Raw genomic sequence first — 16,632 nt, 5'->3', positions numbered from 1 at the left:
GCAAATCGAATGGCTTCCATATGTAAGGTTTTCCGATGTGATCACAGCAGTGACACATGGGCGGTCATAAAAGCTTCTAGTTTCTTTTCTACGCATGGAAATAAAAAGTGTACGGAAGTTTTCACAAAACCCTATTACTGCGGTTTCCTTTTCAGATATTTCACAGAGAAAGATTCTACCTTCCGACGGGACGTTGGGAGTTCTCTGTAAAAGTTCAAGTATGTAGCTCTTGTCCCCTGTCTGGAGAGCCTAACATCACTGGCAGAGGGTCAGAGGTGTTTGGGTTCATCAATTGTTGTTTACTGAAGCCTTCGGTCATCTCAAAGACCCCAACCTCACCAGTCCAATATGAAAGTCTGAAATTAATCCTACAGATGGTCGACCATGCAGGGATTACAGGATAGAGCCGCCATTAAATTTGTATGGATCACCCTCAGCAAGAATTTAGACCTTGCTAGATAGTTTAGTAGAGCTAGAGTAAACATACTATCCTTACTTGCATTATTCTTCCTTGATTTTCTGAATGTCAAGTATCTGGTTTAAGACTCTCATAGTGTTTTTTTTTCTCATGCACATTTCTTTTAAAACAGCATATGGATGTGAATCAGCATTAATTAATTCGTTCATTCGTTCATTCATTCATTCATTCATTAATTAATTAATTAATTCATTCATTCATTCATTCATTCATTCATTCATTCATTAATTCATTCATTCATTCATTCGGTTTGTCTGTTCATTCATTCATAGTTATTATTATGTTTTTGGGAGTCACACCACATGACATTTTTAAAACCTTAACTAACTTTGTCTTGTCATAAAATGGTCAAATGATCAGATATTTCAAAGACAAGGGGGCTCGCATGACATCATTTCTTGTTTTATGTTTTTCCCCCCGGCATGTTGGTTGCACCACATTGCCGATTAATAAAAAAAAGTATTTTTTATAAAAGTATTGATTGATCAATTGATTGATTCATTAATTTATTCAAAAATACTATGTCTTGACATTTTACAATTTGAACAAACCCTGCCTTGTCATAAAAAGGTTAAATTATCTGATGTTTTAAGAGACTGTGGGCCTCTCTATGCCATCGTTTCCTGTTTTATGTTTTTTTTTTACTGCATATTGATTGCATCACATGACTATTTTGGTTGACATTTTTTGCAAATAGGCTATTAATAAGCAGATGTTAAAATGTTTTTTCTTCTTCATAAAAACAGAATTGTGCAGTATGTTTCTTTGTTTTTCTCAATGTGAAGCATAGGCTAATATTCAGAGAAAATGAACCACTCTCACAAGTACAAGCTATATTTAGCCATAGGAAGCCAAGAAAACAATTAAATCTTATCGGCTAATAGTTTCAGTATTCATTGACGAGCTTACCTGTACCCCTCCTCCCTTCGTCCTGTCTTTCCACACAACCCTGAGCACGACAGACACTTTTATCTTTCCATTTTTAATATCATGCTCTAATTATTTACTCTTCAGGTGTATTAAAGTTGAGCTGAATAGTGACTAGATCCGCCTTGTTAGCTTTAATTACTTGTCTTTGTTCGTCCCTTTAATGAATGAGCCGAGCAAAATTAAAAACGCGTAATGAAATGAAACCCAAACGGTAGACAGTACGCCACGTCTCCTTGAGATGGGTGCGAGCGGGGGCGGAAAACACGGGCATAAATAATAATTTATCCCTGTAACGTTGAACCATTTAGTGACGTTATTATCATCATAGCCGTCTCAGTTTGAACTAATACACCAGTTGAGGAAACAGCAAGCCCTCCCATTTGTTTCAGAGGTTTTTTTTCTTCCATGCATTGAAAAAGATTGTTTGTCAAGATTATGCATGACAGTAGAAATGTCAGATGCCTCGTACATAAAGGAGACGGATGTCAGTATGCGGCGAGGAGGTGGAGAAGAGCAGAGGTAGGAGGGAGATGAATGTCAGCCATGGAAAAACAAACGGCGCCCGCAAGCCTGTGCACCGTCTCCGCACAGAATTAAACCCGAATTCATCAACTAACAGCCTGCCTTATACCAGAGTCCACAATGGAGCCAAGCAGCCATTTAGATGCAAGTTAACAAGTGAAACTGCTCTTTTCAGGGCTGATGGTTTGTCTAAATGCTAATTTATGTTCAAAAAGCGCTCAACATTCCAAAGGCATTATGTGTAGACTCAGACAGACTGCAGCAGAGACATCAAACTGCTTTCAGACCTAGCGTTATGCTCTGCTGGAAGGTTATTTTCCCCCACTGGCCAAAGCGAGATTGGATTTCAGTAATGAAACCGGCTAATAATGCTCATTATACCCTTAATCTGGGAACGAATTTGTTTTTTAATAACACAGCGATTCATACGTGTAATTAAAAAGTAACTTGGCATTTGTCACCCCAAATTAAACAAATACAGCTCGACTCACGTGGAACCGAAACCATAACAATGACTAAATAAATGAGGTGGCAAAAACTATTATGTCACATCGGGAAAAAAAAGTAGGCCCACTAAAATATACATGAATGTTCCGGAATCCAAGAGCTGGAGTCGTTGAAGCATATGGAAGTAAGAAACAGGGTTTTTCTTTTGTGTTTGCTGTGTCATTGAGGGAGGACAAGTGTGTGTCTTTGATGTTGGGTTTCAGATTAAGGCTTTGGGTGGACACCAGGGAAGAGTAAAGGTTTCTGATTCTGTTGAACTCTACAGTTCGCATTCTGAGGGCAGAGCTACTGATCTGGGGTCAGGTGAAGTTTAGACTTTATAAAAGAAATGATTGTGTTTTAATTTCCTGTCTGTCTGCTAAGGAAAGATCGAGTCAGAGGGTTAATCCGGCAAATCAGCACATCTGTAACCAAAACCCAGAGAGAAACGGACAAAGAGAAGACATTTTCCTTTTTCGTGACAGGTCATTTAAAGAACAAAATGCACAAAGTAATCCGTTACAGGCCAAAAGATCCATTTTCTTGATTTGGTGTTTCATTGCAGAGATGAAACTCCTTAAGATAACGTCTTAATACCCTGTTTCACGACACTTCTGAAAGGAAGAATGGAAATGTGGCGTGAATACGTTAACGTCTTACAGTCTGTGCTGCAATCTGGAGAGGATGGAAAGTCGAGAAAGACCAACTGACACATTTCAGCAGGCAGGCAGGCTGGACACACACAAAACACACACACACACACACACACACACACACACACACACACACACACACACACACACACACACACACACACACACACACACACACACACACACACACACACACACACACACACACACACACACACACACACACACACACACACACACACACACGTTCGCTTGATGAACAGGTTAGTTGGTTGTGGTATTAATTCTGCTACATTAAGGGACATTTTAAGTTATTAACTGATCCAAATTCTTTAAATAATTTATAACGAGTTATATTTAATTATTCATATTTCTCTTGAGCTAATTTACTATGACTGCCATTTAACGAAAGACCAGTCAACTAAAATGTTAACTACCTTAATTGGCAATTGTAACACACACACACACACACACACACACACACACACACACACACACACACACACACACACACACACACACACACACACACACACACACACACACACACACACACACACACACACACACACACACACACACACAAACACACACACACACAAACACACACACACACACACACACACACACACACACACACACACACACACACACACACACACACACACACACACACACACACACACACACACACACACACACACGCCATGTTGCTGTGAAGGACACAGATTCTTCCCTCTACCATGCAGCCATATGAATCCTGGCTGTGTAGGGTGAGACAGATAGTGAGAGCAGAGAATAATTCACATGGTGAACAGATGAAGGGTTATCTGTCCATATTCTGCTGCATAAATCTCAGAATATGGGCCTGCTGGGGTAAAAAGGAAAGGGGAAAAAAGGGAAAAGCACCCAGGCTTTGGCTCTTAGTCTGCCCACATAAGATGGAAGAGACTGAATTTAAGAATTTTGCAGTAGTGCCATATTAATAGTGAATGTACTGTGTAGTGACTGAGACAAATCAGACATAATTATTTTTTATGTTTAACGAATAATCTTTAACCCCCCTCACCCAACCACAAAACAAGGTGCCTGTGACAGCCCCCCAAAATGATCCAACCAGGCCTCTGTTTGCCATGGGTTTACCATCAAAAAACAATGTAAAAAGTCAACTCTCACTCCATTCCCCGATTGAAACATATAATGCCGCATAACACATGAAAAAGGTCTCCTCCACATTAATTCATAGAAAACCTTCTGTAAAGGAACATGCATATCTCCAGGACATTGTGTGTAAGATTATTACTCTCTTGTATAGTATGTTGTATTGTATACCATTTTATGCATACGTTATGGTAGAACCACCAGTTAAAGTAACATAACCTATACCAGGTTTGGTATCTACAAATGTGTATTATGATGATCTAAATAATCATGTATATATGTTGATACCTGCAACCTATTAGTACTACAACAATCTAATAAATTCTGCATCAACACCCAATCCAGTTTCATATGTAAATACCACGCTTGAAGAGTCGTAAAGCTTCCTTCCAAATGAACAATTTATTATTGGCTCACGCATCTCCAGAGTGTGCCACATCTTCACACTTTAAAGATCACTGATCACAAGATCACGGCCGATTCTGAGAAATTCTGACACCAGCAAAGATCAACTGGAGCCTCAACAAATCGTATCAGGGAAGTTTTATTCAAACGAGCGAGACATGCAAGTATCAAACTTAGTCTCATGATACATTAAGTATCCCTACACACACACACACATCTCTCCCTAGTATCCTTTTTTATTCAACTACACAGAATAATAACCAATTTGTTAAACTCTTACCAAAGACAGCCAAGGAATTTCCTTCTTCTTTGCCAAATCAAATATTTGGCCCTCCATACATCATAGAGCATCTGACATTAAGTAGCTCAGTGCGTCGCGGCAGGGTAGAGAGGAAGGCCCACGGACTCGCCACAGATTGATTTATAGAGACATAAGGCAGTAAATCACCAGCCATAGGGCGAGAGCGCCTAACGGGCCTCCAATAACAGGCCAGCAGCCAAATCACTCTGTGAGTAATCTATCAAGACCCGTTACAGTCAGACGCAAGCGGGTACAGGGGGTCCACAACCTCAGTTGTGTCTCTGAGACACCAGTGCTGTTGTCACATTGTTGTAGAGAGACCAGCTCCCATCACAGACTGTAATTCCTTTTATCTTTGAAAGAATGTGCGGGTGGAATTCTAAACTTTCACCTGCTTTGCTTTGAAACTTTCAGAAACAAGGAACAAGGCAGAGACAGATATTCTTTGGCGAGGAGTTCAATTGTCAAACTAAACTAGGGATTAAAGTCAAATTTACCAGCTCTAAAACGTGTGTAAAAAGGTAATCACTTGCTAGCTTAAGAAGCCATAGCTCCAATTAAATTGACCTAACAGCTCTCATAAACATGTTCCTTAATTAAGATCTGAAAGAGACGGCAGCATGGAACGAATGAGAGAATTTAATTAGTGCATAGACAGGAGTTCCGGAGGCTCCGGACACTGCTGATCCTCAGCCGTTGTAATGCACTGCACTGATAGCACAGTTCCAGGAAATAAACATAAGTGAATCACAACTGAACAAAGTGAGCATGATCAGATAATATGCACAGAAACATAATGTAACCCCTTGTAAAAAAAAAAAGAACATTTACTTTACATAAAAAAGTACTTATTACAGACATAACATACTTAAAAAAAGTACATTTACTTTACTTTACATAAAAAAGTACTTATTACAGACATAATATACTTAAAAAAGGTACATTTACTTTACTTTACAAAAAAAAGTACTTATTACAGACATAATATACTTATAAAAAAAGGTTGTACTTTCAGTGTAAACGAATTGCGATTAAATAAAAGTCATTATAGTTTAAATTTATTTTAATTGCAATTAGCAATTACTTTACAATTACATTTACAAGTACAATTACAATTACTTAAGTGGAATATTTTTGTAATTTCATTATTACTTCTATTGTCCTTGAAATGGTTCCAAATATTGGCATTTTGTTGTCACATCTGTCCACTGCATTAGAGGATAATGGTAACTATTCTAGAAGTACTTGGTGCATCAACACTTCTGTAAACCATTTTGCATTTATGTCATAAATTAAAAGCAGAATGACATATAAAGAAGAAAGTGATATAAGAAAGGGTCAAAGGTCAAACCTGTCACACCTTGAATGATTCAAAATCGCTTTCTGTACACTGTATGCGAGTCACGCTGACTAAAAGAGACTGACACAAAAACACCAGCTTCTGCTAATTAAAATAGGTTTTCAGAGCTGATATTGATTAGAATCATTTATGTAGCAATCACATGTAATGAGGACCCACAAAGCGTACGCACAGAGTCAGAGCATTCATCACTCAGACCACTGCAGACTCATAAATCTTAACAGTTTTTACACAAAACCATAGGCCATTGATCACTTCCATACTTGAAAGCAAGACTCCAGGAAAACAGTGAGAGTGCTAGGAAAGATTAATAGAGATGTGTTGGTCATACACACAAATGGCATATAAATTAATTGATGGACAAGCTGGGAAGTGCAGACTAATCAATCACATTCCTAAAGACGGATGAGAGTATTGGCAACGGAGAGATGTAATCTTGAGCAACACAATGGAAATTACCATTTTACTTCTTTCACAAGCTTTCGAGCTTCACACGCTCTGTGGCTTCACATAACACTCTTATAATTCAAAGTGAACCGGTGGATCCCTCATTAAAGCCTTTTTAGATTATAGACTACTTTCAAGTCAAATGAATTCAGAACGAATGGTAAACATTATTTCAAAAGACTGAAAATAGTGAGGCTGAATGTGGTGTTTAATCACTCACTGAAACCCTGTTAGTCCTCCCAAGAAATCCTTGAAAAGGAAATCTGTGATTATCAATGCACATCTTAATGGATGCGAATGAAATTGCACGTTTCCATTCAAGACAATCAGATGTGGTTGAGATTGTTATTTTCCTTGGCTGCACCTCAGCAAACCTGCGCACGGTCTGTTTAGATTTTCAGATGAACTGGGTTGGATCCAAAAGGACAGGGCAAGGCCAAAACTGACTTCGGTAACAGAGATAAAAAAAAAAAACACTAACTAACCTTACCTTGGGCAACAATGTAGAGTGGAGTGGCTTCTCAATGAACTGGCGTAGCCTAATAACAATGATCAAAATAAGTTGTCTTCTGCAATCAATGGACTGAATGAAGTGATTATGAAATATATGTCAAGGGAAAACAATATACCGGTAAGTGAATGCAACAGTTGGTTCATTGAATATGTCCAATGCAAACACACCTGAGAAACATGGCAGGATGTAGGGTGAGATGGCAGTCCCAAACTGAGTAAAGAGCAATACTGCCCTCTGCTGTGGAAAACTGACAACTTGTGCCTTACTTGGGTCAGTTTAGCAACAGGGTCATTCATGTTTGGAGGATTTTGGACTGACCAGGTTTGTTGAAAAACAAAATGTTAAAATGTCTTATCTGAGGGAGAAAATGGCTATTCATGGCTAAATAACCAGTAGCCAAAAAAATTCTTTAACATGGGAACACAAATTAGTATTATCTTCAAGAAGAAACAAAAAAGTGAAGGATTTCACTCAAAGATAAATTTCTGCCTTATACTCATATTTCCATGCGTGGCTTCAGGTCTATCCAAGTCAACCTCCTTCTGTTCGTGCAATAGAAATCACTGAAGGATAAATATCTGAGGATAAGAGTTCAATTCAAACATACTTCCATTAAAAAAAACTTTACAGCTATAGGAAAAGGATTGCTCTTCCAATAATTCAGATTTGATTTTTGTAAATGCAAACAAGTGAAAGTTAAAAGAATTATGTGAAAAGATTTATGTGAAGAGTATGTTACATTGTTTATATTATTTATATGTTTGTATAAATACATGTATTATAAAACATATTAAAATATTAAATTCTGCAATCAATAAAATCACTCCAATGTTTTAATTTAGCTAATTTGTAGCCATTTTTAAACTAGGGAAACAAATTGCACAATATGGCCACAACTGACCTAAAACAATTAAACAAATTGTTTAATCATAACAGAATATTACACATTTGTGACCCTGGACCACAAAACCAGTCACATGGGTCAATTTTTTAAAAGCTTTCCATTGATGGTTTGTTAGGATAGGACAATATTTGGCCGAGATGCAACTATTTGAAAATTTGGAATCTGATGGTGCAAGAAAAATCAAAACATTGAGAAAAATCTCCTTTAAAGTTGTCCATTTATGTTCGCGATTGTGCTGCATTCACTCACAAAAATAAATGTTTAATATATTCACGGTAGGAAATTTACAAAATATCTTCATGGAACATGATCTTTACTTAATATCCTAATGATTTTTGGCATAAAAGAAAAATCTACCATTTTGACCCACTAAATGTATTGTTGGCTATTTCCACAAATAAACCCTTGCGACATGCGACTGGTTTTGTGATCCAGGGTCACATTTCACCGCTATCATCCCCATATGGAATTACAAATATAATCACTTTTCAAACAAGTTTCCTGAACACCCTTGCATGCTAATATCTCTTAGCCTCATGTACCTATTAGACCACATGAAAAAAGAAGACACCAATGCTGCTTTAGTGCCCTGAAAGCTTCTTACAAATAGGCTTTGAATCACAAACATTGTAAAAAAAAATTGTTTTATTAAAAAGTATTTTTGTCCACAGTAGTTAAGACTTTGGCACCTAAAACACAAACAAAAAAACATTATACACCCATAATCTGCATTCCATCAAAACGCATACATAAAAGGGATAAATAAAAGAAAAGAAAAAAAGTTCACTTCTTCATTAACACAGTGCTTTCCTTTGTCTCCTGGCAGACACAAAGGCCACAGATATCAACCAACCAATCAGATTAGGGAGGGGCGAATATTACATCATACAAAAAGGATGCCTACAAGGCACAAAGGTTCTCATTGTAAGACAGTGCTTGTTTTAGAAAAGAACACCAATAAAAGTTTATCACTGACAAAAATACACAAAAAAGTCACAAAATCATTAAAAAAACACACAATCAAACAATAGGCAATAATACTGAAAAACACAAAGGCAAGATATGTTGATTCTCTGCTGATGTTCCACTGATTTGAGTTTCCAGCGTCAACGGCCAAATGTCAAACCAGTGGAATCTCGGTGTAGACGGATGGTGTCCTTCCATCCACCATGCAGAGGGAGACTGGCTGCAGACTCAACCAATCAGAAGAGTGAGAAGTTGTGTCTCTGGGCGTGATGTCACAGGTGGAAGCAGCAGGACAGAGTTTGCAGTGTGAGTGAAAATAAGGACAGAGAGGCACCGAGGGTGCTAGATACAGTCTCTGGGGGTCGTGTCCTCTCCAGTATTGGGCAAAACTGATACGCGCGTTTATTCCAGAGGGCTCTGGGCATCTGCTAACAGGTCCGGTCTCAGGCACTCAATGGGACATTGGATGTTCTGTAGGGCAAAAGTCAAAAGTGCACTTGTTTAATGGCAAAATCCCAAACATTTATGAAATCTCCAGACATTAAAAGGTATGTGATGATGAAATAAATGCTGCCTTGGTGAGCAGAAGAGACCACTTCCCGACCCCAAACTTTTGAACGGAAATGCATAGTGCATAATAATATACATTATCAGCTATAATTAGCTTGGGGGGGGGGGGGGGGGGGTAATCACATCTATGAAAGACTCACTAGTTTGCGTAGGGCGTTCTCTCTGTAGCGGTCGAAAGCATCAGTGCGCACTGGAGGCTGAATGAGGTCCGCATCAACTTCAGCCCCAGGACGACGACAGTTCTCACAGCGCCAGCCCTGGAGAGACAGCGTGGTTTTAAACATGGGAATATATATTTAGTGTGGAAACTAGGACATAGGACCTAGTGTTACCTGTTGTCCCCCGTGGCAGGTACAGGTGCAAATGGCTCCGAGATACTCCTTCTGCCACTGGTTGCCCACCTGGTACAACTTCCCCTCATCATAACAGGTGGATTCATCTACAGAACGCAATGATAGTCAATCAACTAACCGATTTACAACTACAATTCAATATTCAAAGTTGCTTAGACACTGTTAAAAATAAAAATACACTTACGGGGTTCACATTTAAACTCTCCTTTCCCGTTTCCGAGACAGGTGCAGCTCATCATGTGACCGTTCTCAGCATGGCGGTCCCACTTCTCGCCAATTCGGTAGTTGTGGCCATTGTCATGGCACCACTCTGTAGATTAAGAGATGCGTGTTGGTTGGCACATAAACTCTCAGAAGAGTGTGGAGAAAGACATTTGAGTTTCCAGTGTATTCATCCTTCACACACGTTCATACAGTGGTTAATGCACTTAATAAGCTGGTCTCAGAGTTTAATATCATCTGGTTAAAGGCTGACAATACAAATCTGAGACATGAGCCACCTCTGACTGTCATGTTTGAATATATCTACAAACATGTCTGGAAAAAACTAACATGGGCAAATGTATGGGGGCCAAACTTTCACAAAAGATCTCAAGTGTACTAATTAAAGTTAGTTTCTTATATTCTAATGTAAGAAATTATTTTCTTCCCCATTGTGACATATAACCGAGTACCGCTTACAGCGCGTGTCGGAAACGAAACGCCCATTAGTTCTTGGAGTAAATACTATATAGGCCATTATGTGTACACAGATTTTTTTTTAATGCTGGTGTTTCGCGTGCGTTCGGCCAATCAGTGTAGAGTTACGTCACTGGTAGTTCCTATTGTGCTGGGTTACACTGAAGTAGGAGATCATTTAGTTCCCTCAAAAGGCCGATCCTAGAACTAAACTCGTTCCCAGTTCCTGCGATGCGGACACGCTAAAAAGCCAGTATTTCCGCCATTAGTTCTAGGAACAATGAAAAGGTTCCTCCGGTGCGAAAGCCCCTAATAACTCCATTTATCGTGCACTTTAATCTTTAAAACTTTGCCGACCTTTTACTGTACATTCTCAAACAGCTATATCACACACTACATTAAAGGTTATATCCGAAGAAAAAGCATAAGAGAGGCACTTTAAACAAACATAGCACATTATTAAAGTGGTTAACGGTTGCCCATGCTAGAGTGAGGGGTGGTGTTTAGCATTTAGCGGCACTGCTCATTCACTCACTGGATGAATCACATCTGAAATGCCCACTGCCGAGGCCAAGGCACTTGCACCAGAGTTTAAAGCCTGTCTCAGACATGCGCTCCCACTCAGCACCCACTTCATGGTAGATGGCAGTGAATGTGTCGTAGCACACATCCTTGCTTGAGGGAGTCACTCCAGCCCCTGGAACTAAAGCATATGAGGGGTCAAGATCAAGCATGCCAACTTCTGAAATGTGGTTATGTGAATTTTTTGGGGCTTTTGGATGATTTACCACTGTTTCCAACAGTCACAACATCATCGAGGACTTTCTGTTTTTGGTCTCCATTGACAGACTCCACAAGAACATTATAGGAGGCACCGGAAGTGAGACCGATCAGTGTAGCGCTAGTAGACGAACCAGGCAGACGCATCTGAAGGGGAGAGAGCATTCAAAACAATAATCGCTGAAAATATCATTCCATGAAAGAAATATGTAAACATCAACAGCTGGAAGTTGCATTAATTGGGACCTACTGAAGGTTTCCAAACATGTAAATTTGCACTTTAAGAGGCAGTGTAGAGAAAAAAAATCTCTGATAGCCGAGGCACTCCTTAATTAAAATGTCTTTATTATACAAATGATATGTCCTAAATGGACAAATTTAAAATGCCCACGCGTAGCGGCATGGGGCCTTCTTCAGGGCATTTTAAATTTGTCCATTTAGGACTGGAGTCCTAGGACTGGACTCTACACTGCCTCTTAAAGATGTTCGACCTTGGACCGAAGAGCACCCAAATCAAACTCAAAAAGGATTGAGCACGCCATTCATCTTGAATGTAAATTTGCACTTTGATTTTTAGTTTTTAAACTGTGTGATTGTTTCAGTATACCAATGTATTAATTAGCGCTGGCAATTTAACTGTACATTTAATACAATTAATTCCATAAAATATTTTTAAAAATAAATACATTTATATAATTATTAATAGTTAAAGAGTTTAATTACGCCCCTTGAAATGTCCGTCTGCATACAAGTAATTTACTTGTCTGCCACAATAATGTACAGTATAATAGGCAAGGCAAGTTTATTTATATAGCACATTTCATACACAATGGTAATTCAAAGTGCTTTACATAGAAGATAATAACGTTTTTTTATTATAATAAGTAATGTTTCTTTAGCAGCAAATCAGCATATCAGAATGATTTCTGAGATCATGTGAATGTAGACTGGAGTAATAAAAAATATATATTTTTTATATATGTATATATTATATATACACACACACACATATATATATATATATATATATATATATATATATATATATATATATATATATACACATTGACAGTCAGTTAACAGTTATTTTAAATTATAAAAATATTTCACATTATTATTGTTTTACTGTATATTTGATCAAAAAAGTGCATTAAAAAACCTCTTATCCCCAAACTTTTGAACTGTAATGTATGTGCATATATCAAATACTAAATTATATAAAGAATTATTATTAAATAAAGAATGAATAGTAATTTCATTTGAAATGTCCTTCTGCACGTGGCTCAAATCAACTTTTTTACTGACCATTGTTTTAATGGTGTAATGTTTTCAATTATCTTGATTTGGGGCTTTATTAGCGAGTGTTGATATTTGAGATTACTTGTGATTTTTTTAATATATTTTTTTTATAATTGATTGATAACACTAGTATTTATTTATAGGAGTACCAATATTGAATATTGTCAGCTAGTTTACTCACCTGGAAGCTCTTCTCATTGATCTCTGTGATGGGACTGCACGACACCACATACTCTGAGGTGTGCGGCACAGGCTGCCATATGATTGTGGTCTGGGTCTGAGATTCCTGGGGCAGGTTTGTCTCATTGTAAAGGCCACCAAAGGGGAAGCCCGGTTCAGGGCCCTCGTTCACCTTCACCACTGGCACTCTCTGGCCATCGGCTCCTGGCAGGGGGATGTAGACCAGGGGCTCGCGGTGGTTTGGGGGATGAGGCTGCTGGCCGTTGTTTCCCAGGTTGAAGCTCTGATATTCAGTGTAGATGTGTTGGCCCTGCTGACCCAGTGTGTTGTGTCGGTTTGGCCCCAGCATTTGCACGTGGTTGTTGAAGTGGTCATTGTCCTCGGGGACATCTAGCATGTCATGGCGGGGACGGCTGGGGTCGGGGAGCTGAGGGAGCAGCTGGTAACTTTCCAGTTCTAGCAGAAAAATTGTGTTAGGGGAAAGCAAATGGGTAATGCAATAGCAAACTTTTTGCCAGCAGAGGGCAATGTAAAGCACATTTAATTTTTTGTTTTTTGCTTAGATCAGCCTTGCATTTCTTTCTTTTGAATAAGGTACACTACGTAACTTTTCTTTGTTCAGAATTTACAAAATGTATATAATGAGCGAGTACATCATGAATCAATCTTCCAGACCGTGTTTTTGTTTTTTCGTGAATCACTAAGGTATGCCTATAATAAGTGTTTATATTTGGTCTAATATAGACTGGGAGGGATGATAACCAAGTAGCCCAGTACCTTCATATACATAAACAGAAAGAAGTTGCTCCGGCTACAATGTTCTTTCACAAAACGCATGCATTAACCGCTAGAGTGTGTGTACCATTAAAGTAATTCAAATATTAGTGGCTTTAAAGTATTTCTTTCAAAATAAAGGCTCCGGCACTGCTATGTGACGTGTATTAATAGCTTGGTTGAAATTAATTAGAAAAAGTATTATAATATAATAAGTTTGACTGCAAATGGCACCCCCAAAATACATATAGTACATAATATGCACTACAGTTCCTAGGTTTGGGGTCAGTAATAAATCGAGTTTGTAATAAATTGTAAAAAAAAAAACTAATATTTTTATAAATTTAAAAAGATTTATATTTCAGATAAATGCTGTTCTTTTTTTTAACTTTCTATAGAATCCTAAAATCAAATCAAACCAATAAATACATTTTAAAAAATCATTTATTGCAGCTCCACAAAAAAATTAAGCTACACAACTGTTTTCAGCATAGATAATAAGAAATATTAATCAGCATATTAGAATGATTTCTTTAATGGCTGCTGAAAAACTTTTCTATGACAGGAATAAATTACATTTTAAAATATACAAAAATAGAAAAGAAAATATTTAAGTTACAGAGTTTACAGTTTATATTGTATTTTCGATAGAAAAAAAATGCAGCCTTGGTGAGCATAATTTTTCCCCAACCCCAAACTGTTGAACAATAGTAAAAAAGGAAGGATTAATATAAAGTGTACTTACGAGTTTTTGCTTTTCTAGTCAGCGGAGTGCTTCTCTGAGCATTATTTAATGCAACAATCTTGATAATGTACTCAGTGCCTGGTTTCAAACCTACACACACAAAAATGTTGGTATACATAAAAAAAGAGAATTCAAATGGCGAGCTGTCTAAGAAAAAAAGCTTAAATAAGGAGAAACAAAAGGTAGAACATTATGAAAGCCATAAACTGAGAAAAAGCAGTACCAGAGATAGAAGCGAAGGTCCTGCCAGCCTGGGGTCGAGGGGTCAACTCTTTAGGACGGTCTCCAGCCTCCTCATAGGTCACGTAGTATCCAGTGATAGTGCTTCGTGGAGCCTCCCAGGTGAAGGAGATCGAAGTAGAAGTCAGAGAGGTGAAATGGAGGTTTGTAGGTGGGCTAATAACTGGTTTCGCTGGAAAAAATATATTAAAGGTGCAGTCTGTAAGAATGACAACTAGTGGTTGTCGAAATAGGTATTGCAGTCGAATTCAAAATATCGTGTTTTTCAGAGAAACGAGTATGTGAACTTAGCATGTTTCTGCAATATATGCAAACATAGTGGTATTTTTATGCTTTAGTAGAGTGAAAAAGTTAAATACAGCACATTTAAAGTAATTCTACTATATTATACATGTACCTGTAGTAGCTGTAAGGGTGAATGGCTCACTACGTCCATTTTCATTCAGAGTATAGATATTGACCTTATAAACGGTTCCTGGCTCCAGACCTATAGGACACAGGATCATAAAAAATATTATTTTTATTATTATTTGCCAAGCAAATAATGCAGCCTGTTATATAAGTTGCTGTGTGGAGTTGTACAGTACCAGTAATCGTGTGTGTGCGTGAATCCGGCTCAATGGTTCTCTGGATAGGATTATGGCCGCCCATGGTTGGTGTGGCTTCTACCAGGAAGCCTGAGATGGCCTCGGTCTTAGAGCGCCAGGTGAGAGTGATGGAGGAGTCCTTCACATTGGATATACGGACACGTCGAGGTGGACTGATGTCTGGGAAAATGAGATCTAGATTGAGTTTTGGCCAGCACACACACGGAGAATGCGGGTCTGATTTAGCGACGTGGCTTACTGTCAGGTGTCGTGACTTCTCCCTTGACACGACGGCTGGTGAGAGAGTTCTTCACACTGTAAACCTCCACTTCATAATCAGTGCCAGGCTATAAACACACATACAAGGGGGAAAAAATTAAGCAAAGCCTTGAAAATGTGCTCCGCAAAATACCATATAATTTTCTGAAACAATCTGGCGAAGGCTTTAATCTTTGATCTACCCACTGACCAAAATGACAAGGTAGATATACAATGTGAGGTTTGCCTGATGGAGATTAACATTGCTCTCTGAGTACCAGTAACCCACAACCACAGCTAAAATCAAGAGTAAATGCCACAAAACTTGAGGAACAGCCGTTTCAATAGTGATCTTTCCATGAAACCCCTCAGTGCTGTTTATAAGGGCTACTTTCTAGCATTAGTGTGATGCAAAAACTCCAAGGAATTAAGTAGTTTGTTCTGCACTAGACACTTATATCAGTGAGGTTAAAGTTTTGAGAGAATGAACTTCTCCAGTATGAGATGGTTATTCACCATGAGTCCCGTGGCGTGGAACTCAGTGGAGTCAGGGGTGATGTTGTCCTCTTTAGTGGGGCCGTTCTTGCTCTTGGGGGTGATGGCCACACGGTAACCTGTCAGCCTGGCGTTAGAGGAAGTCCAGGACACAGTGAAGGATGTTGGACCCACCTGGGAGAAGTGCAGACTGGTGGGCCCGGGAATAGCTACAGAAAGGAAAAGAGAATATTAAAAGAAACATTCATTATATTACCAGATTTATCTGAAGAACATTGCTGATTGCTAGGTGATTCAACTTTTTTTTTTGAGTCTCTTATGCTCAACAAGGCTACATTTATTTGATCAAAATACAGTAAAAACAGTAATATTGTGAAATATTATTACAATTTAAAATGTATAATATATTAAAATAACAATTAGTTCACTTATTCTTGTGAATTTTCAGCATCATTACTCCAGTCTTCAGTGTCACATCATCCTCCAGGAATCACATTCTAATATGCTGATTTGATGCTCTAGAAACACTTATTATTATGATCAATG

The 16,632-nt window shown here is 38.3% G+C and overlaps 1 protein-coding gene across 1 annotated transcript in view; it reads right to left on the bottom strand.

The window, feature by feature from the left end:
- Positions 1-8,786: 8,786 nt before the first annotated feature.
- Positions 8,787-16,632, bottom strand: part of fn1a (fibronectin 1a) — a 31,387-nt gene continuing 23,541 nt past the window's right edge. The window contains exons 34-46 of the mRNA XM_079618350.1: positions 16,108-16,295; positions 15,593-15,680; positions 15,334-15,513; positions 15,144-15,233; positions 14,730-14,918; positions 14,507-14,596; positions 12,989-13,443; positions 11,517-11,655; positions 11,264-11,431; positions 10,235-10,360; positions 10,030-10,136; positions 9,838-9,954; positions 8,787-9,598 (exon numbers count right to left, since the gene is read on the bottom strand). Coding sequence (XP_079474476.1) covers positions 9,530-9,598; positions 9,838-9,954; positions 10,030-10,136; positions 10,235-10,360; positions 11,264-11,431; positions 11,517-11,655; positions 12,989-13,443; positions 14,507-14,596; positions 14,730-14,918; positions 15,144-15,233; positions 15,334-15,513; positions 15,593-15,680; positions 16,108-16,295 — 2,006 coding nt within the window. The 3' untranslated portion in view covers positions 8,787-9,529. The remainder of the gene's footprint in view (positions 9,599-9,837; positions 9,955-10,029; positions 10,137-10,234; positions 10,361-11,263; positions 11,432-11,516; positions 11,656-12,988; positions 13,444-14,506; positions 14,597-14,729; positions 14,919-15,143; positions 15,234-15,333; positions 15,514-15,592; positions 15,681-16,107; positions 16,296-16,632) is intronic.

This window comes from Phoxinus phoxinus (genome assembly GCF_949152265.1).
Source record: "Phoxinus phoxinus genome assembly, chromosome: 7".
Taxonomy (NCBI): domain Eukaryota; kingdom Metazoa; phylum Chordata; class Actinopteri; order Cypriniformes; family Leuciscidae; genus Phoxinus; species Phoxinus phoxinus.
The sequence above is the reverse complement of the archived record's forward strand: the minus strand, read 5'-3'. Positions and strand labels throughout refer to the sequence as shown.